The sequence below is a fragment of the Ricinus communis genome, chromosome 2 (genome assembly GCF_019578655.1).
Source record: "Ricinus communis isolate WT05 ecotype wild-type chromosome 2, ASM1957865v1, whole genome shotgun sequence".
In the NCBI taxonomy this organism is placed as follows: Eukaryota; Viridiplantae; Streptophyta; class Magnoliopsida; order Malpighiales; family Euphorbiaceae; genus Ricinus; species Ricinus communis.
Window position 1 is genome coordinate 17,248,460 of NC_063257.1, and position 15,106 is coordinate 17,263,565.

The 15,106-nt window shown below is 33.6% G+C and overlaps 3 protein-coding genes across 4 annotated transcripts; all 3 read right to left on the reverse strand.

Moving 5' to 3' along the window:
• Window positions 1-516: 516 nt before the first annotated feature.
• LOC125369194 lies at window positions 517-1,723 on the reverse strand. Its single transcript, XM_048371033.1, has 2 exons — window positions 1,395-1,723; window positions 517-1,228 (listed from the first exon to the last, which is right to left on the reverse strand). Exons 1-2 carry the CDS (start codon window positions 1,614-1,616, stop codon window positions 1,091-1,093), a joined length of 360 nt encoding a protein of 119 aa, XP_048226990.1. The 5' UTR covers window positions 1,617-1,723; the 3' UTR covers window positions 517-1,090.
• Window positions 1,724-1,827: 104 nt separating this feature from the next.
• On the reverse strand, window positions 1,828-7,332 carry LOC8262824 (ethylene-overproduction protein 1). Of its 2 annotated transcripts, XM_025157726.2 has the most exons (5): window positions 6,693-7,328; window positions 4,691-6,324; window positions 3,898-4,189; window positions 3,505-3,814; window positions 1,828-2,531 (listed from the first exon to the last, which is right to left on the reverse strand). In XM_025157726.2, exons 2-5 carry the CDS (start codon window positions 6,169-6,171, stop codon window positions 2,305-2,307), a joined length of 2,310 nt encoding a protein of 769 aa, XP_025013494.1. In that variant the 5' UTR covers window positions 6,172-6,324; window positions 6,693-7,328; the 3' UTR covers window positions 1,828-2,304. The 2 variants fall into 2 exon arrangements, with proteins under 2 accessions (XP_025013494.1, XP_002521192.1); XM_002521146.4 differs by having other exon boundaries at window positions 4,691-7,332.
• A 4,524-nt stretch (window positions 7,333-11,856) lies between these two features.
• On the reverse strand, window positions 11,857-14,897 carry LOC8262825 (pentatricopeptide repeat-containing protein At2g30100, chloroplastic). Its single transcript, XM_002521147.4, has 2 exons — window positions 13,786-14,897; window positions 11,857-12,941 (listed from the first exon to the last, which is right to left on the reverse strand). Exons 1-2 carry the CDS (start codon window positions 14,509-14,511, stop codon window positions 12,168-12,170), a joined length of 1,500 nt encoding a protein of 499 aa, XP_002521193.1. The 5' UTR covers window positions 14,512-14,897; the 3' UTR covers window positions 11,857-12,167.
• Between the last annotated feature and the right edge of the window lie 209 nt (window positions 14,898-15,106).

Consider the following 15,106-nt stretch of genomic DNA (forward strand, 5'->3'; position numbering starts at 1 on the left):
TGTCTTAATCTACCCTTCTTCTCATGCTGACCCATTAAATCATTAAAATCCTCAATGACACACCATGGGAAGGTTGACACAGTGTTAAGTTTGTGAAGGAGATCCCAAGAATCTTTTCGACGAGCTCTTTTTGGAAATCCATAAAAATAAGTAAGATGCCATGCTTTCATATTAGGGATAAGGACAGACGCATCGATATGGTTAGATGAGAAACTAAGAAGCTTTGCCATATTTTTCTCTTTCCAAAGAAGAACCAGACCTCCACCTATACCCACACCCGCAATAAAGAAACAACCTTCATGAGAAGAACCAGACCTCCAACTCCATAAGAAATATAAACTTGGGCTTCTTTGTGGACACAAGATCCACCAGGACTTAAACTGTCCGTGGGTTACCCAGCCCACGGCAGTTCCATGCTAAGGTAGTCATTAGGCTTGATGGGCCTGACAACCAGAGCCCACCATTAACTCATTTTTTGACTGAGCAAAATCACAGCCCATATTTTCAATTCCATATCCAATAACCATATTATTATCAGTTGGTTCCACCTCATCCTTGCGATGACGTCTAGAATCCAAAATAATTACACCTTTCACCTAGCATTCCATAACATCTTATGTACCTTTACTAGAGATATTTGTCCCATGATAAGTTGTTCCTTAATTGTCGAGACACTTCCAGCTTCTCCACTCTTCTTCCCACGTACTCCATTAATAGTGCTAACTTCCTTGACATGTCCCTTCCCTTTCACCGAAAAGTCTAGCATTACTATAGTAGGCATGGTTGTTGCTTCACTACCACAATCTGAATTCGACAGCCTATGGCGCAACCACCGATCACCGGTTTGAGAGAGTACGTCTCCTTGGAGCTCTCAGCCATACTCCATAAGGTCTAACATGATCACGATCTTGCTGGTAAAAAAGAGCTTCACAGAACCGGTCTGAGTGACCAATAAAACCACAAAAAAGAAAAAAGCAAAACATGGGTAGACATTCATATTTGAATTTGATCCATACCCATTCACTACCTTTTCTTTTGATCTTCATCCTCCGCTTTAAAGGTATACGAACATCGATAGTTACTCTGATTTTCATAAACTCTTTCCAAGTACCATCAAAGTTTTTTGGATCAGCGGAGACAAAGGAACCAAATTAGTTTTCAATTTCCTTTGCAACTTTCTCAGCCAAGAATCCACAAGGAAGATCATAAACATGTATCCAAAAGTCCGCTGAAAACATTTGTAACGAAGAAGGGTTAACACCCGAATGAAATCTGGTCGTCAGGAGCATAAATTCATTAAAGGTCCAAGGGCCCCCTTCAATAACATGCAGCATATCCAGCTCATGAAAAAACTGAAATATAAAGAGATTGGGACCAAGTTCCTTAATACATACTCCTTTAACTGGTCGCCACAATGAAGCCAGGGTGTTCTTCATGGCCAGAAAGTTAATAGCCCGATCAGTGAGAAATCTACCCACAAGTGACCATTGATATTCTGGAGCCTGATTCGCATTCCCGATGTCTTCAAACACCAGGCCACCTTCTTCCTCATCCTCCAATGAGATTTTCGCATATTGGACAATCATTTGGTCTTCATGCTTTTCTGTCGTAGTCATGGTGAAATGTGAGAGAATCTAAAGGAACTAAGAAAATAAAAGGGAAAATACCTCGTCACATAAGACAAGACACAAAACCCCTTGTCAGAGAGACAAGACCACTGTTCGACATTCTTATTTCAACGTTAGTACATGTTGTATACTTAATTGCTCACAGGACCAAATAATTGCGAGTGTTCCAATAAAAATAGAAGAACAAAACAATAATATCTGAGATTCATATCATTTTCTGACTTTATTCATATACAAGATTAACAATTTAAAGATAATAATGGTAAAAGAAAAAAAAAAGTTAGAACACATATAGAAAACGAGAATTGAAACCTACAATGTTCTAGAGAAACAATGACAAGAAATTACTTGAGAATTTTGATCTACATCTGAATATGATAACTGATAAAGTTGCGAACTTTGAATATACAGTGTTTCAAAAATTCGAATTTGCCCCAGGACTATTTGCAGTATTCTTCTCTGACATTTCTACCAACTCCATTATGCCACATGTACATATTACTCCATTGCTTCAGCTTGACACATTCCACCCTGCATACTGTAACTTTGTTGATGAAAGCTCTTATGGATCATGTTTTTCAAATATAAGAACAGCCCAGAAACTACTGACTTCTTGTCCTCGAGTATAATACCAAGGTACAGTTTATCGCATGAATAACACAATAACCTGAACGTTTTACTGATGAGCAATCCGGTGCTGTGTTTTATTGTACAGATCAAGTGTATCTGTGTGATTGGGGTCCAGGCAGAGAGCTGCCTCACAATCTCGCAGAGCAGAGGAGAGTTCCCCCATTGACTCGTAAAATGCTGCTCGAAGATGAAGCATTTGCAACTCGGGCTTAAAAGCTATGGCCTTAGCAAGCTCTTCTACAGCTTCAGTTTCCTTTTGGTCGTCCATCAGAACTGAGAAAATGAGACTGCAAATGTTAATAGAAGTTCTGTATTCAGTGGTAATCAATATGCTGCAGCAAAGAAACTAAAAGAAGCCAACAAATTTGCAGAAACTTATTCCTCAACGGCTTTGGAATTAGTTTATAGAAAACAGAAGGGGAGAAAACAATTAATTCTTCTTGGTGGGAAACCCACAATCGGACTTGACTAATCAATCTCAGTAGTGTCCAGTTGCATGCATGCACTCGATCACATCCATACACAATCAAGGATTTGTTCAACCATATTCAATTGGATTTTATTGGAGGCATGTTGCAAATATCAAGTTTTAATATTTCCTAGTCTTTCTTATCAGTAATGATTGATGCACAATTGGAAACAATGAAACGAAAATGAAATTTTGGTTGAGAACAAGTTGCTCGTTTCCAAAGCAGTAGCTACACAAGAAGAAGAGCAAAGTTCAACAAGCAGTCAGTCATTTGAGAAGTCAAAATAGGAAAAGAGAACCATCTTAGAAGGCTGAGGGGAGGCATGAAAATGTTCTCATCCAACTTCTGAACCTAACAACTACCTGTTGTTGATGACTCCCCATAAATCAAAGAGAACTTAGAAAATACAGTTAAGCAGTATAGTCAGACAAATATGACACTGTGAATCCCCCACTAGATAAGGTCAGCAGTAGGATGTGGTATTTCTTTACTGTTGATAATGAATTCCATAGCTAAATGACCATCAATGTATAGAGGGCTTACCACATAATATTGGACCATGAGATCAACTATATAAGGCTAAGCCTCCAGACTAAATGAATTGCGAAACTGAAATTGGCCGGACAATGGACTCATTAAAACCATAAAATTTTTGAAGTCATATCTAGAGTTATCCCAACATTAGTGGAAAGTATGAGACATGCATCACGGGGTTCCATAGATCATCAAATATGATGTAACCCAAAAGGGAGAAAGAGAGGGTTTATCATATTTACCAGCTGCCCTGTATCTATACGGGTATGTTCGTAGTGGATCCAGCTTTGTTGCCATATTAAGATCATTCATTGCCATCTCACGGCCACAATATTCTGACCGTTTCTCATATGCTGATGCAGTATTATGTGCCTTCTCTATTAGCTTGGTCATCTCATCAAATGCAGCTTTCCTTTGGTTTTTCAAATAATAGGCACGCGCCAATCCTTGATGAGCTCTTGTATGCTTGATTTTGAGTGCATTCATGTAGCAGTCTGCAGCCTGGTCCAGCTTGCCACAATCCACATATATACTTCCTAAATTATTCAATGCCTGAAAGATATCAAGGGTGCATATTCAGAGGAGTAAATCAAGGGAAAACTTACAATATTGGAAAGATCCTAGACTTTTCTTACTTGTCCTTTCCGAAGACCATCTGAAGGGCATCGAAGAGCTTCCTCGAGGAGCTGAATAACATAAGATGATGTTCCAGGATCCAGATTTGTATCAGCTAATATGTATGCCTTGAGGAAGAAAGCTTCAAATGACCTCTGGATCACAATGGCTTTCTCAGCCCTAGACAGAGCTTCTTCACGATGGCCAGTGTCATATAAAATCCATCCTTCATAAACCAGTTTTTCATGATCTGAACTGCAATGATTTCTAGCCAACCGCAAACAGCGCATTGCAGCCTTTTGACAATTTAACCTATCACAATATTTCTTGTATGGTTCATGCTACTAAATTCAAGAAGGTAAAAGGTGGCCACAAGGCAGAAACATTAAAATGTATGAACTAGAAATTGTCTTTGGCTGTTCCAAGTAGCATGGAATAAAGATATTCTTGTGGAAACAGAACAGAAAGTGCCAAAACCCCAAATATCATCAACCCCATCAATAAAACACACAGATGAAACCGGGAAAAACAAAATCGAAGAGCTGAATTTGAATAAACTATAATATATAAAGAATACTTGAGCAAAAATTTCATGATTTTACTGGTTAACATGTAGAAAAGGACTAGATATCATTGATAATTAAAAAGAAAACTGACTTCTGCTCATAAAAATATTGGTAGGGAATTTTTTTCTGAAGAATTCAAATATCAAATTCAAAAATATAAAGTATATTTACATGATATGAGATAATTAGAAATCAAATTAGATGTGATTGCTACCTAAGTAGTGTGGCTACAGGTTACAACACTTACCGTAGAAGAAGTAAAGACTGTCGAAACCGTAATAGGCTCTTCCCAGGATCATTTACCAACATTTGATGTATGACAGCCAGAGAACCAACATCATCAACACATGACCATTTTTCATAAAGTTGCATCCAGCAGTCAGCCAGATTCCACTGTTGAACCCGATGGCTGAGTAGTTCAACCAAGTGATCACCACTCATCCTCCCATGAAACATCATATAATTAGGTTCCAAAGTTAATAATGTTCGAACATCTCTTAGCGCACTTCCATAATCCTCAAGTGCCATGAAGGACCAAGCCCGCAATTCGAGGCTATCAGGTGACAGCTTGAATGCAAGGCTTTTACCAATCTCTAAGATAGCTTGCTTAATCTGCTTCTCTTCCATCATCATGACAGCTCTGTATTTATATGGAAATGACAGGGTTGGATCCAGTTCCGTGGCAGTGTTTAAATCAATAATCTTTTCACGCCCAATGCCACATAGAGATCTCTCTTGGTACATCCAGCCAACTGGCTTATACTCAAAAATAATAGAATTTACTAACCTAAAAGCTGAATACTGCTGCCCTTGCTTGTACTTAGCCCTTGCAACACCAGCCACTGAATAAACATGACCTTCCTTAACTGCTTGCTCAAAACAAAAGTGGGCATCCTTGTACTCTTTTCTCTCAAGGTGAACACAACCCAACTGATGCAAAGCAAGTGCCTTCTGCCACTTTTCTGTTGCAAATTCATGCAGTCTTTCCAACAATATGATGGTTGTGGTTGATGCCATATTCTCTTCCATAGCCACCTGACTTAGGAAATAATACAGTAAAAACGAAGCACGTCCTAGCATCTCCCATCTCTCCCTAGCCTCAGAGCTACAGAATACTTTCATCACATTGTGATTATATAATGAACTTGGGAGCTCCCTAAGCAACACTTGCAAGCAGGAAGCCACTAGAAGTTTTGCCTTTTCTTCTAAACCATAGTCAATAAGAATGAATGCATCCTCAATCCCATGTACCAAAGATGCCAAATGAGCATCACAAGCAGACTTCATTTCCTCACAGCAAAACCTATTTGCAAAAGGAAGCAACTCCAAAACAATGTCAGCAGAAAACATATCAACTCTTCTAGTCCTACTATACATTTCAACAGCTCTCATTGCCTCCAAAGATATTCCATTCTTTGAAAAATCAACTTTACCCCTTCCTGACTCAACAAAGCTACCATATAGCATTGCTTTTAATGGGCTAGAAAGGGCAGCAATTTTAAATCTAATACAATGAACCAACTCATCATTTATACAAAAAGAAACACCATCGCCTTCATAATCATCATCCTCTAAACTCGAGCAATCATCATTTGGTATCAAGGTACGATTATGAACAATCTCAGGACAATGTTGACCACATTGGCAATGTTTAGAAACTGAATCAGGATCATACCCAGAAACTAAAGCAGCAATAGGACATTCAAGAACATAACCAGTACAATCCATGGATGAAACACCAATAAATTCATCCTCTCTTCTCTCAAACCTTAACCAAGCAGAAAGCACAACCTTAGAGAAGACATCAGTAGCAAATTGCCTGGCAGCACAGAGGCACCTCCTAAGCAACTTTGGATCACCCAAGTCGTGCAAGAGGGAGTACTGCTCAATGCATAACAATGATTTATCCGATTGTAAGCAAGAGTTGAGGCGGCGATAAAGTTCAGCAAGAGATTCGACATAGTAAACAGGTTTTAAGTGAGGGTCTATGGTGGGTTCAAGGAGGTCAGTCGTAGGAAGACCATACGGAAGGAGAAAGTGAGGAAGAGAAAAAGAGCCGGTAAATTTGGATTTCGGAGCAGAGTTAGTATCTGAAGTGCTTAAGGCGTGGATTTGGGTACCCTTAAATCTATCTAAGAATTTAAGTCCACGCATTCTTGAATATGATTATGCAACTAAAAGATTTCAATGGCAAGTTCTAAACCAAAAACATTAAAAACTAAATGAACAACATGTGTTAGATTCTTTACCTTTCGGCCTGTCTGCAAAAAGCCTGAAGTTGGTGTGTTTGGATAAGAAGAAAAAGAAAGAGAAAGAAAACGAGAGAGATGGTTAGAAACTAGGGACGCACTGGTGCTTGCATTTCCTGGAATAGGTAGGTTCAGAATCAGTTTCTTGGAAGAGCTTTGAGTCACTTACTTCCTGCCTCAACAGTTCTTGGGATTGGAGGATAGAGTAAACAATAAAGTGTAGGAGTAGAGGAGCAACCTTTGATGGTTCTTTTGTGACCGGAAAAAGCTTATTTGGTTGATTTGGTGGCTCACTCCTTTGCATATGCAATTGACAATGTAGTGTAATGTGTTTTTGCTTCAGTTCACCGCCCCACAAAAATACAAGAAACCCACTCACCCACTCCTCTTTCTTTGCCACCTCAGCTGGTCATTTTACATATTTTCTTTTTTTTTCCTCTTACAATTGGCAATGGTTGTTATTTTTCCTTTTTGTCATCTACAATAATTTTAATATGACGTCAGAAATAAAGGTGTCCTAAATTGATAGTAAACACGTGAATGTAGAGAAGTAATCTTTTTAGTTATTTTAGATGTTTTATTTAGGGTTAAAGTACAAAAAAGTAAGTATACTTTTACTTCTTTACAATTTCAACGATGTCTTTTTCTCTTAAAATTTTAACTCTTCCTACCTTTCTTTTAAGATTTTGCATAGATTTATATAGAGAACAGTATTCCTCTTTATAAATTTCTCTAGAGATAACTATATTTATATAAATCTATCTAATAAATAAAACTTTAAGTATCTTAATCTCCACCAAATACTATTTTATAAATAACTCTTAATATAAATCCTAATAATTATATAAAATAACTAAAATATCTCTTGGGCTTTGTAATTAGTAGTTTATGCATCTTAATTTTTGACCTTGACACGAACATGTCCAATTAAGCATCTTTTACCTCTATATTTTCCTCTTTTTACTAATATTCCTGAAAATAGACAATTAAACTTAAGTGAGATAAAAATACATATTTTTACTATTTTATATATAGAAATATATCATTAAAACTTTAAAATACCTTTAAATATCTATATATAATTTGGATCGATTACGTATTATTTTTAAATTCAAAGATTATTCAATAAAAATTACAATTCCAAAATAAGAAAGTAAAAGATTAATTATAGTTGATGATACTTTTGTTAATTTGATAAAAGATATTTTTAATAATTAGTTATTAAATTAAAAAATAAAAGATAAAATGGATTATATTTTAAAATGAATAAAAAAAGTTTATTAAATTAGGACGGTGGATCTAATTGTTTTAAAATGAGAATCGAAATAGAAAAAAATGAAAATAGGAATAATTATTTTATATACTATTTGATTCAATATAAAATGAAAATCAAGTTCTATTTATCGATGATATTAATAATAATCTTTAATTATTATAAAAACGATAGTATTTAATTATTATAAATAATAATAATCTTTAATTTATTATTATAATATGCAATGAATATGTAAAAAATATAAAAACGAATAATAAAATATTATTTTATTTATTTAACTATTTATAATTGATTAAATTTGGTTATAATAAAAATAAAAAATTTTATTCCTAAAAGAGCAGAGGAAACAAATGATTCTCAATAATAGGAGAATCACATTCCTTTATAGAGTAAATTTTTATCAACCAAACACAAAAAAAACGGAAGCAATCGTCGTCATTTCTATTTCTATCATTTTTTTTTTTTTTTTAATGATCCAAACCGCTGCTTTTCAAGTTGACAAGTTAAGCATGGCTAATTGGTAGTAATTATGTCTTTGACATGAATTTATTTTCAAGTTGACAAGTAAAGAAGATGTGAATTATCCATTTAAAGTAAAATGATATGCTTGAAATTTCCCTAAAGTGATAAATAGTGTTTATTTTTTAAAATGTGAGGTGTGAGCAATGATTTAAAAATTAAACCGGAAAGCGAACTGGTCAATGTATTATCTACAGGTTCGACCGATTCAATTAATCAAATCATCAGTTAGGTCAGTTTAATAAAAATTAATTATATTTTATTTATTATATTTTAAAATAATAATTACAATAAACTAATAATAAATTATCAAATTTTAATAGTATTTAATAACATCTAAACACTAAAATCTATATAATTAAATAATATATTTAAATTGATGCATATTAATAGAATCAAATCCTATAATTAAATTACAAATACAATATACATAAGTTGTAAAAGAATAAATTATTAAAAAAACTATTATTTTGCTTCTAAATAGAAGTTAATGATTTTAAACGCATCTTAATTCAATTCTTTTAGTATTATAATTAATTTTTTATTTTCTTTAATAATTATATATATATTCTCTCCTTAGACATTTTAAACCGATTTAATCTAGTTCAATTGTAAATCCTTTTTTAGCCGAGTATGGATCGGACTGATTATCGATTCCGATTGAACCGGTTTAACCAGCTGATCCAGTCCAATTTTTAAATCACTAATTCTAAATCTTAAATTATATATTTATATATATATTAATTAGATAAATTTTTATTTTTATATAAGAGATGGCTATCCTTTTATATAGTTCAAAATCATTAATTTTTATCATAAATATTAAAAATGATTATCTTTATTATATAATTCATAATCCTATCTTAAGAAATAATAAATAATTAAAAAGAATTGACAAGTGGTTTTGGTCAATACTCATCAACGAGATATATTTGCCTCTTTGATTGATATCCTATTTGCAACTATTATATTATACCAACATCACCTAAATTGCGAACTAAGCAAAGTTGGAGAACCAATCTAATAAAATAAGTTCACATGTCTCATCAAACACCAAACAGATCCACATCTTAGGCTGAATTATTTTCTTAAGGCTGCTGTTAACAGATGACAAAAAAGCATCTATTAGCCCTAGAATTTCCATTATCTATTAAAAAATTCAATTAGTTTATTTTTATTATTTAATAACTTACTTTTTTTTTGTTCTTTTTCTCTTTCCTGAAAAAGAAGGGCGGGCATGTTCACATATCAGGTACTAAGATATGCCATTCAATAATAATTTACAATAAAAAAAAAAAAGAGAAGCTAAGTAAGAAAGAATATTTCAATTAGAAAATACTCTGATTGTTATTTTGGTAATAAAGTTTATATAGCCAAGTATTAATAATTTTACAAAATTGATGCATAGTAATTATATAAAAAAAGGAGAGAAAAATACATAGAGATGAGCTGTAAGTTTGAGATTTAACTTTTTTCTTAGAAATCTGAAAATAAACTTTTACAATGTAAACTCTAAGCAAACTAAATTACCTTTTAATTAAGAAAAAAAGAGAAATTTTTTTTTCAATGAGAGTTGTTTTCTTTCTTTAATTTGGAGTGGACAATGTTCTTAACAAATCTACTTGATTTACAGGTTGAAGTGTCAAAATCACAATTTGGTCCTACAAATTAATTTCATTAAGAGATAAAACAAAATGTAGGAAGAAAAACACATACACATGTTAATTACTGTCAAAAATAGATAAAATTTATTTATGATTAGTGCATTATATTATAAATAACTTAATTCTCAAACCTAAAATATATGGGGCTATTAATCAGCTTTTGAAGTGATTTGTATAGCTAAAAGTATTAAAAAGCTATATGGACATCTCAAGTTGGCAAGCTAGAAGTGGCTAATACACATTGAATCTAAAATAAAATATAACAAAACACAATTATTGAACAGAATATATGCCATGCCCAAGAAAGGACATAAAGACAAGAAATGTGATAATGTGTCTTAAAACCCCCATGTGATAAATCTGCAAAAACCTGTTTATGTCCTTGATTGGAAGAACAGTTTTTTTTTTTTTTTTTTCCAACGCATGGTAGATAATTTCATTCATGGGCACAATTGTGATGCAAGTTGAAAGACTCATTCAGCCATACGCATTGGCTACTGGAGTCAGATGAGAAATTCTCACATGAAAGAGCTTTTTTAGCTAAAATATCAGGCATCCAATTACTACTCCTAGTAACTCCTCCACTATAGCTAAAATATCAGGCATCCAAACGACAGAAGCCCCATTCATCATCATGTCAACCATCTTTTTGACATCAACCCTCAAACTCAACATGCTATATGGCTTTCTCCTTTTGCTAGATTTTTTGGACAGTTCTCCTTTGCTAGATGGACAGCCCCTTTTAGTCCTAATGCTTCAACTTGTCTTTCTTTTAATGCATAAAACTAAGGGCCTGCTTAGTTAAAGAAAACTATCAGTTTTCTAAAAGAAAATTCAAATGAAAATAGAAAATAGGATTTTATATTTAATTGTGAAATTTTTCTAAAATGAAAATAGAAAATAACTCTTTATGTTTTCAAAGTTATAATTAAATTTTTAAAAACTTTTAAAAACAAGTTTAACATGTTTTAATATTTTTCTTTATATAAGAAGCTGTTTTCAAATAAAAACAATGAATTTTTACTTCATTTATTCTAAGTGTATCCTTTATATTTAAACTATTATCTAAATAGAAAATAATTTTTTTTTATAAAATAAACATATTTTATAAAGTTTACAAAATTTTTTATGAAAATAAAATTCTTTTTTAAAATATAAAATAAAAAAAGTTTTCTAAAAGTAAACAAGCCATAAATATTTTATTTGGAGTTGTTGTAACAAAGTGTTTTGCTTTTAATATTACCAAATTTAATCTCATGGCAGATTTTATCTGATTTTAAAATAATTATTTAACATTTAAAAGTAATGATCGAGTCTCTAAAGGTCTAGACGAGGCACTTGCTACCGGAATTAAAGTCTCAGATTTGAAAACTCTGCCTCCCAAACATAGTAATTCATTCCCCATTTTATGCAAACGTTTCCCTTCTAACACGTCCTAGGATATTAACCATATCTACTGTTGAACATAAAAAGGAAAACATATAACAAGAACGTAAATTAAGCATCAGCATTGTAACTAGCTAACAATAATTAAACCCTACAAGACCAGATTTATGTCCTTTCTGAGACGCACTTATTCTGTAAGATGAAGCTTTATCAGAAGACGTTGATCAACTGTTAATAATTAGTATGTGGTGCACAATCTCTAAGAGCGCAAGACACCGAAGAATATGAATAGAAGAACAATATTCTAAGAACATATCTGTAGGACATATAATGCAACTTATTAGTTATAAAGGCACAGAAGAAAGTCTATTATGTTCAACACCCACAATCTATACAAAGTATTTAAATGGCTTCAAGAACAAAGGACTTGGCATGTATGCCTATTCCATTTGCATCAGCGAAGTACAGAACCTTGTTGCTTTCTTTTGAAGCCACTCCAGTATATACAAGATTTACATTTCAAAGCTACAAGAAATAAGTGGTCATACCATATGTTCTTGATTGATGGGACCTTGCTTCAGAGACAAATCTGTTCAACTTCCTGATACTTCATTGGATTGTAGGAGTTCCTCAAAGCATTTTCATGATCCACAGTTTATACTTCTTTATATACAGATATACAAGAGAAGGTCCAATCAAGTTTTCATCAGAAAGGCGCTTGCAAAGATTAAGATAAGATTCCACATTTCCCCATTGTTGGATTCTTTTTCTCAGTCCCTGCAGGACAGCCACCCTATCTAAATAGTCTGGACATAAACCCATATCAAGCATTTTAACTAGTGCTTCTGCAGCCTCATCATATTGTCCTCCTTTAAGATAACCTCTCAACAACCACGATAATGTCTTTTTCTTCTGAAGAGAGCTCGTAACTTCTACTCTGGTAAGTAATCGTGATACAGCGCTAGCCTCCTTTTGAGATGCACATATGGCTAAAACAATATCATAAAGGTCTCCATCAGCATGCTTACCCACCAGCTTCATTTCCCACAACTGTCTTTCAGCATCAAGTCCACGACCAGCACAAATATACATAGCAAGAAGCCGCTCATGAACTACGCCATAAAGTGAAGGGCTGCCTTCCTGAATTACCCAACTGGACAAACATACTCCATCAGCTATAAGATCTGACTGGTATTTCTCAATAAGCCTAGTGTTTTCAGCATCAAGTTCAGCTATCAGACCAGACTTTGCAAAACCTTTCAACTTGCGTAAAGCTTTTGCAAATTCATTTAGCTCTTTCACAACAGCTGTCATTGCAATGAGGTAGGAGTAGACCTCTGGCTTCAACCCTGATTCTCTGAAATGGATAACTAATTTGACTGCATCCCTATAATTTCCATCAACCTGACATGAACTTCAAATGGTCAGTCAAAGGAGATAAGAAATTTATGCTTAACCGCAAATTAACGTGACAATGGAAAAACAAATTCCTGGAAAGATGAATAACAGAGAAAACCTCAAATTTGGTTATGAATAATGGAGAAAACCTCAAATTTGCTTATCTTCAACCAAAAGTTGAAAGATAGACAAAGAAATTAGAAAGATTAATCACTGCGATTCACTTAAAATTTTCTTAAATTCAACCAATTGCACAAAGAAGAACAAAAAGATAACAGGACGCCATTAATTTGCTTCGACATTAGATAATAAGTTGAGCAATGAAAGAAGATTTCTGTCCATGATTTTAACTGTATAACTTGCTCTTCTTTTGCATAAAAACTGAAGAAAGAGTTAACTCATACAGCCTTAATAAACATTTATGTAATTGCCTAAACAATCAGCAGAAGTAAAGACAGCAAAAAATAGAAAAGTTGGGTAAAATGTAATAAAATCATGCGAGGGTGCTGTGCAAATTATGTTCTTATATATTGAACTTTCAATTACATGAAGTCATAAAATCAGCACTCATAATTTAGTAGGCACAAGTTCTGATACAACAGAGCATCATATGGTAAATTTGATAAAACACTACAAAGAAACAATTTGGTACAGTTTCACATGATTAGAACAAATATCAAATTTGTGCGCAAAATTTTACACATCATGAACAAAAAAATTATCCCTGGGACATAAAATCCGAGCATTTAATACTAATAGATTATGCAGTTCAAAGCTGGAACAAAGATCAACCAATTTGCAGGCAAAAGATAACTTGAGCAATATGGTAATAACATTAACATAAGCTTACCATCATCTTCCATGCAAGATAACCTGTAGGACCTCCCTTCTGTCCTTCTCCATCATCCTCAAAATAGGCAACCTCACGTCTCAGAACCTCTTTCACAAATGAAACAGATTTCTCCTTCTCTCCGATCTCCCAATACAAAGATATCACTTTCTCAATCATGCTAAAACTTGGCTTCAACCCGACACAATCCATGTCCACTAGTAAGTCAACCACATCTCCAATCTCATGTTCTCCTTCAATCAACTTCTTTATCCAACTACACATTATGGAAACCATAAGTTCCATCGTCTCCTTGTCCACTCGATTTTCCTTTCTTAGCCACTCGAAAACCTCAAGTGCACACCAGGAGTCTCTACCCTCTTGAGAGAAGTATACAAGAACTAATTGTAACTCTCTGGCTGAGAGCTTATCATTCATTTCCTCAAGAACATCGGAGGGCTCTCTTGTCATTCTCTCTAGTTCCTCAATTGCCTCAAAAAATCCTTCACTCATTTCTTCCTCATCATCACTTGCTATATACTGGTCCAATTCTACCGATTTCAACACCCTAAATTCCCGATTTCTGCTTTTACTTTGTTGGGCAACTACAAAATTGGAACTCTTCGGGAATTTTATAGATGACAACTGAAAGAATCGTGGGTTCAGCAATTTATATCTTCTTTGAAGTAAAAATGTTGAAGAAACAGATTTAGTTAAAGAAGCAACAGAATTATAAACAGAGGCCATCTCTTTAACTCCTAATATATAACTGCGTAATCAAGAAATTGAAATAGAAATTTGAATCTCGAGTACCATACTGTAGCTGCTTCAAAAATCAACTTAAGTGTACACTAAGAGTATTATCAGTTGGATAAAGAACAAGGAACTCGAAATTAGGGTTTCGAGTTGGCAACAGAACTGCCGCTGGCTCACATTTGACTTCTCTTTATGCTTCTGCAAGACAAAACAAAACAAAGGCAACCGTGTTTCTCAATTGTGAATTGTTAGGATAAATGAATGAATTAGAACGTCTCTCTGATGAAACTCAATTTTCAAGCATATTTTTTGCTGGAATTCGGACAATGACTACTGGGAGAGTCTAGTACGGTAGACCCTTAAAAAACTGGGTCATGCTGGGACATATATCTGCTGATACATGTTCCATCTCAACCATCCATTTTACTTGAAAGAGATGGCAGCCATTAATTTTATAACTGATTATTTATTTAATTGAATATATTTTACTTTTTTTTCTGCATTTATCAATATGTGAAATATTAAACATAAAATTAAAATTTTCTTACATAATCAACATATAAAAAACAATAATATAAAGATTTTG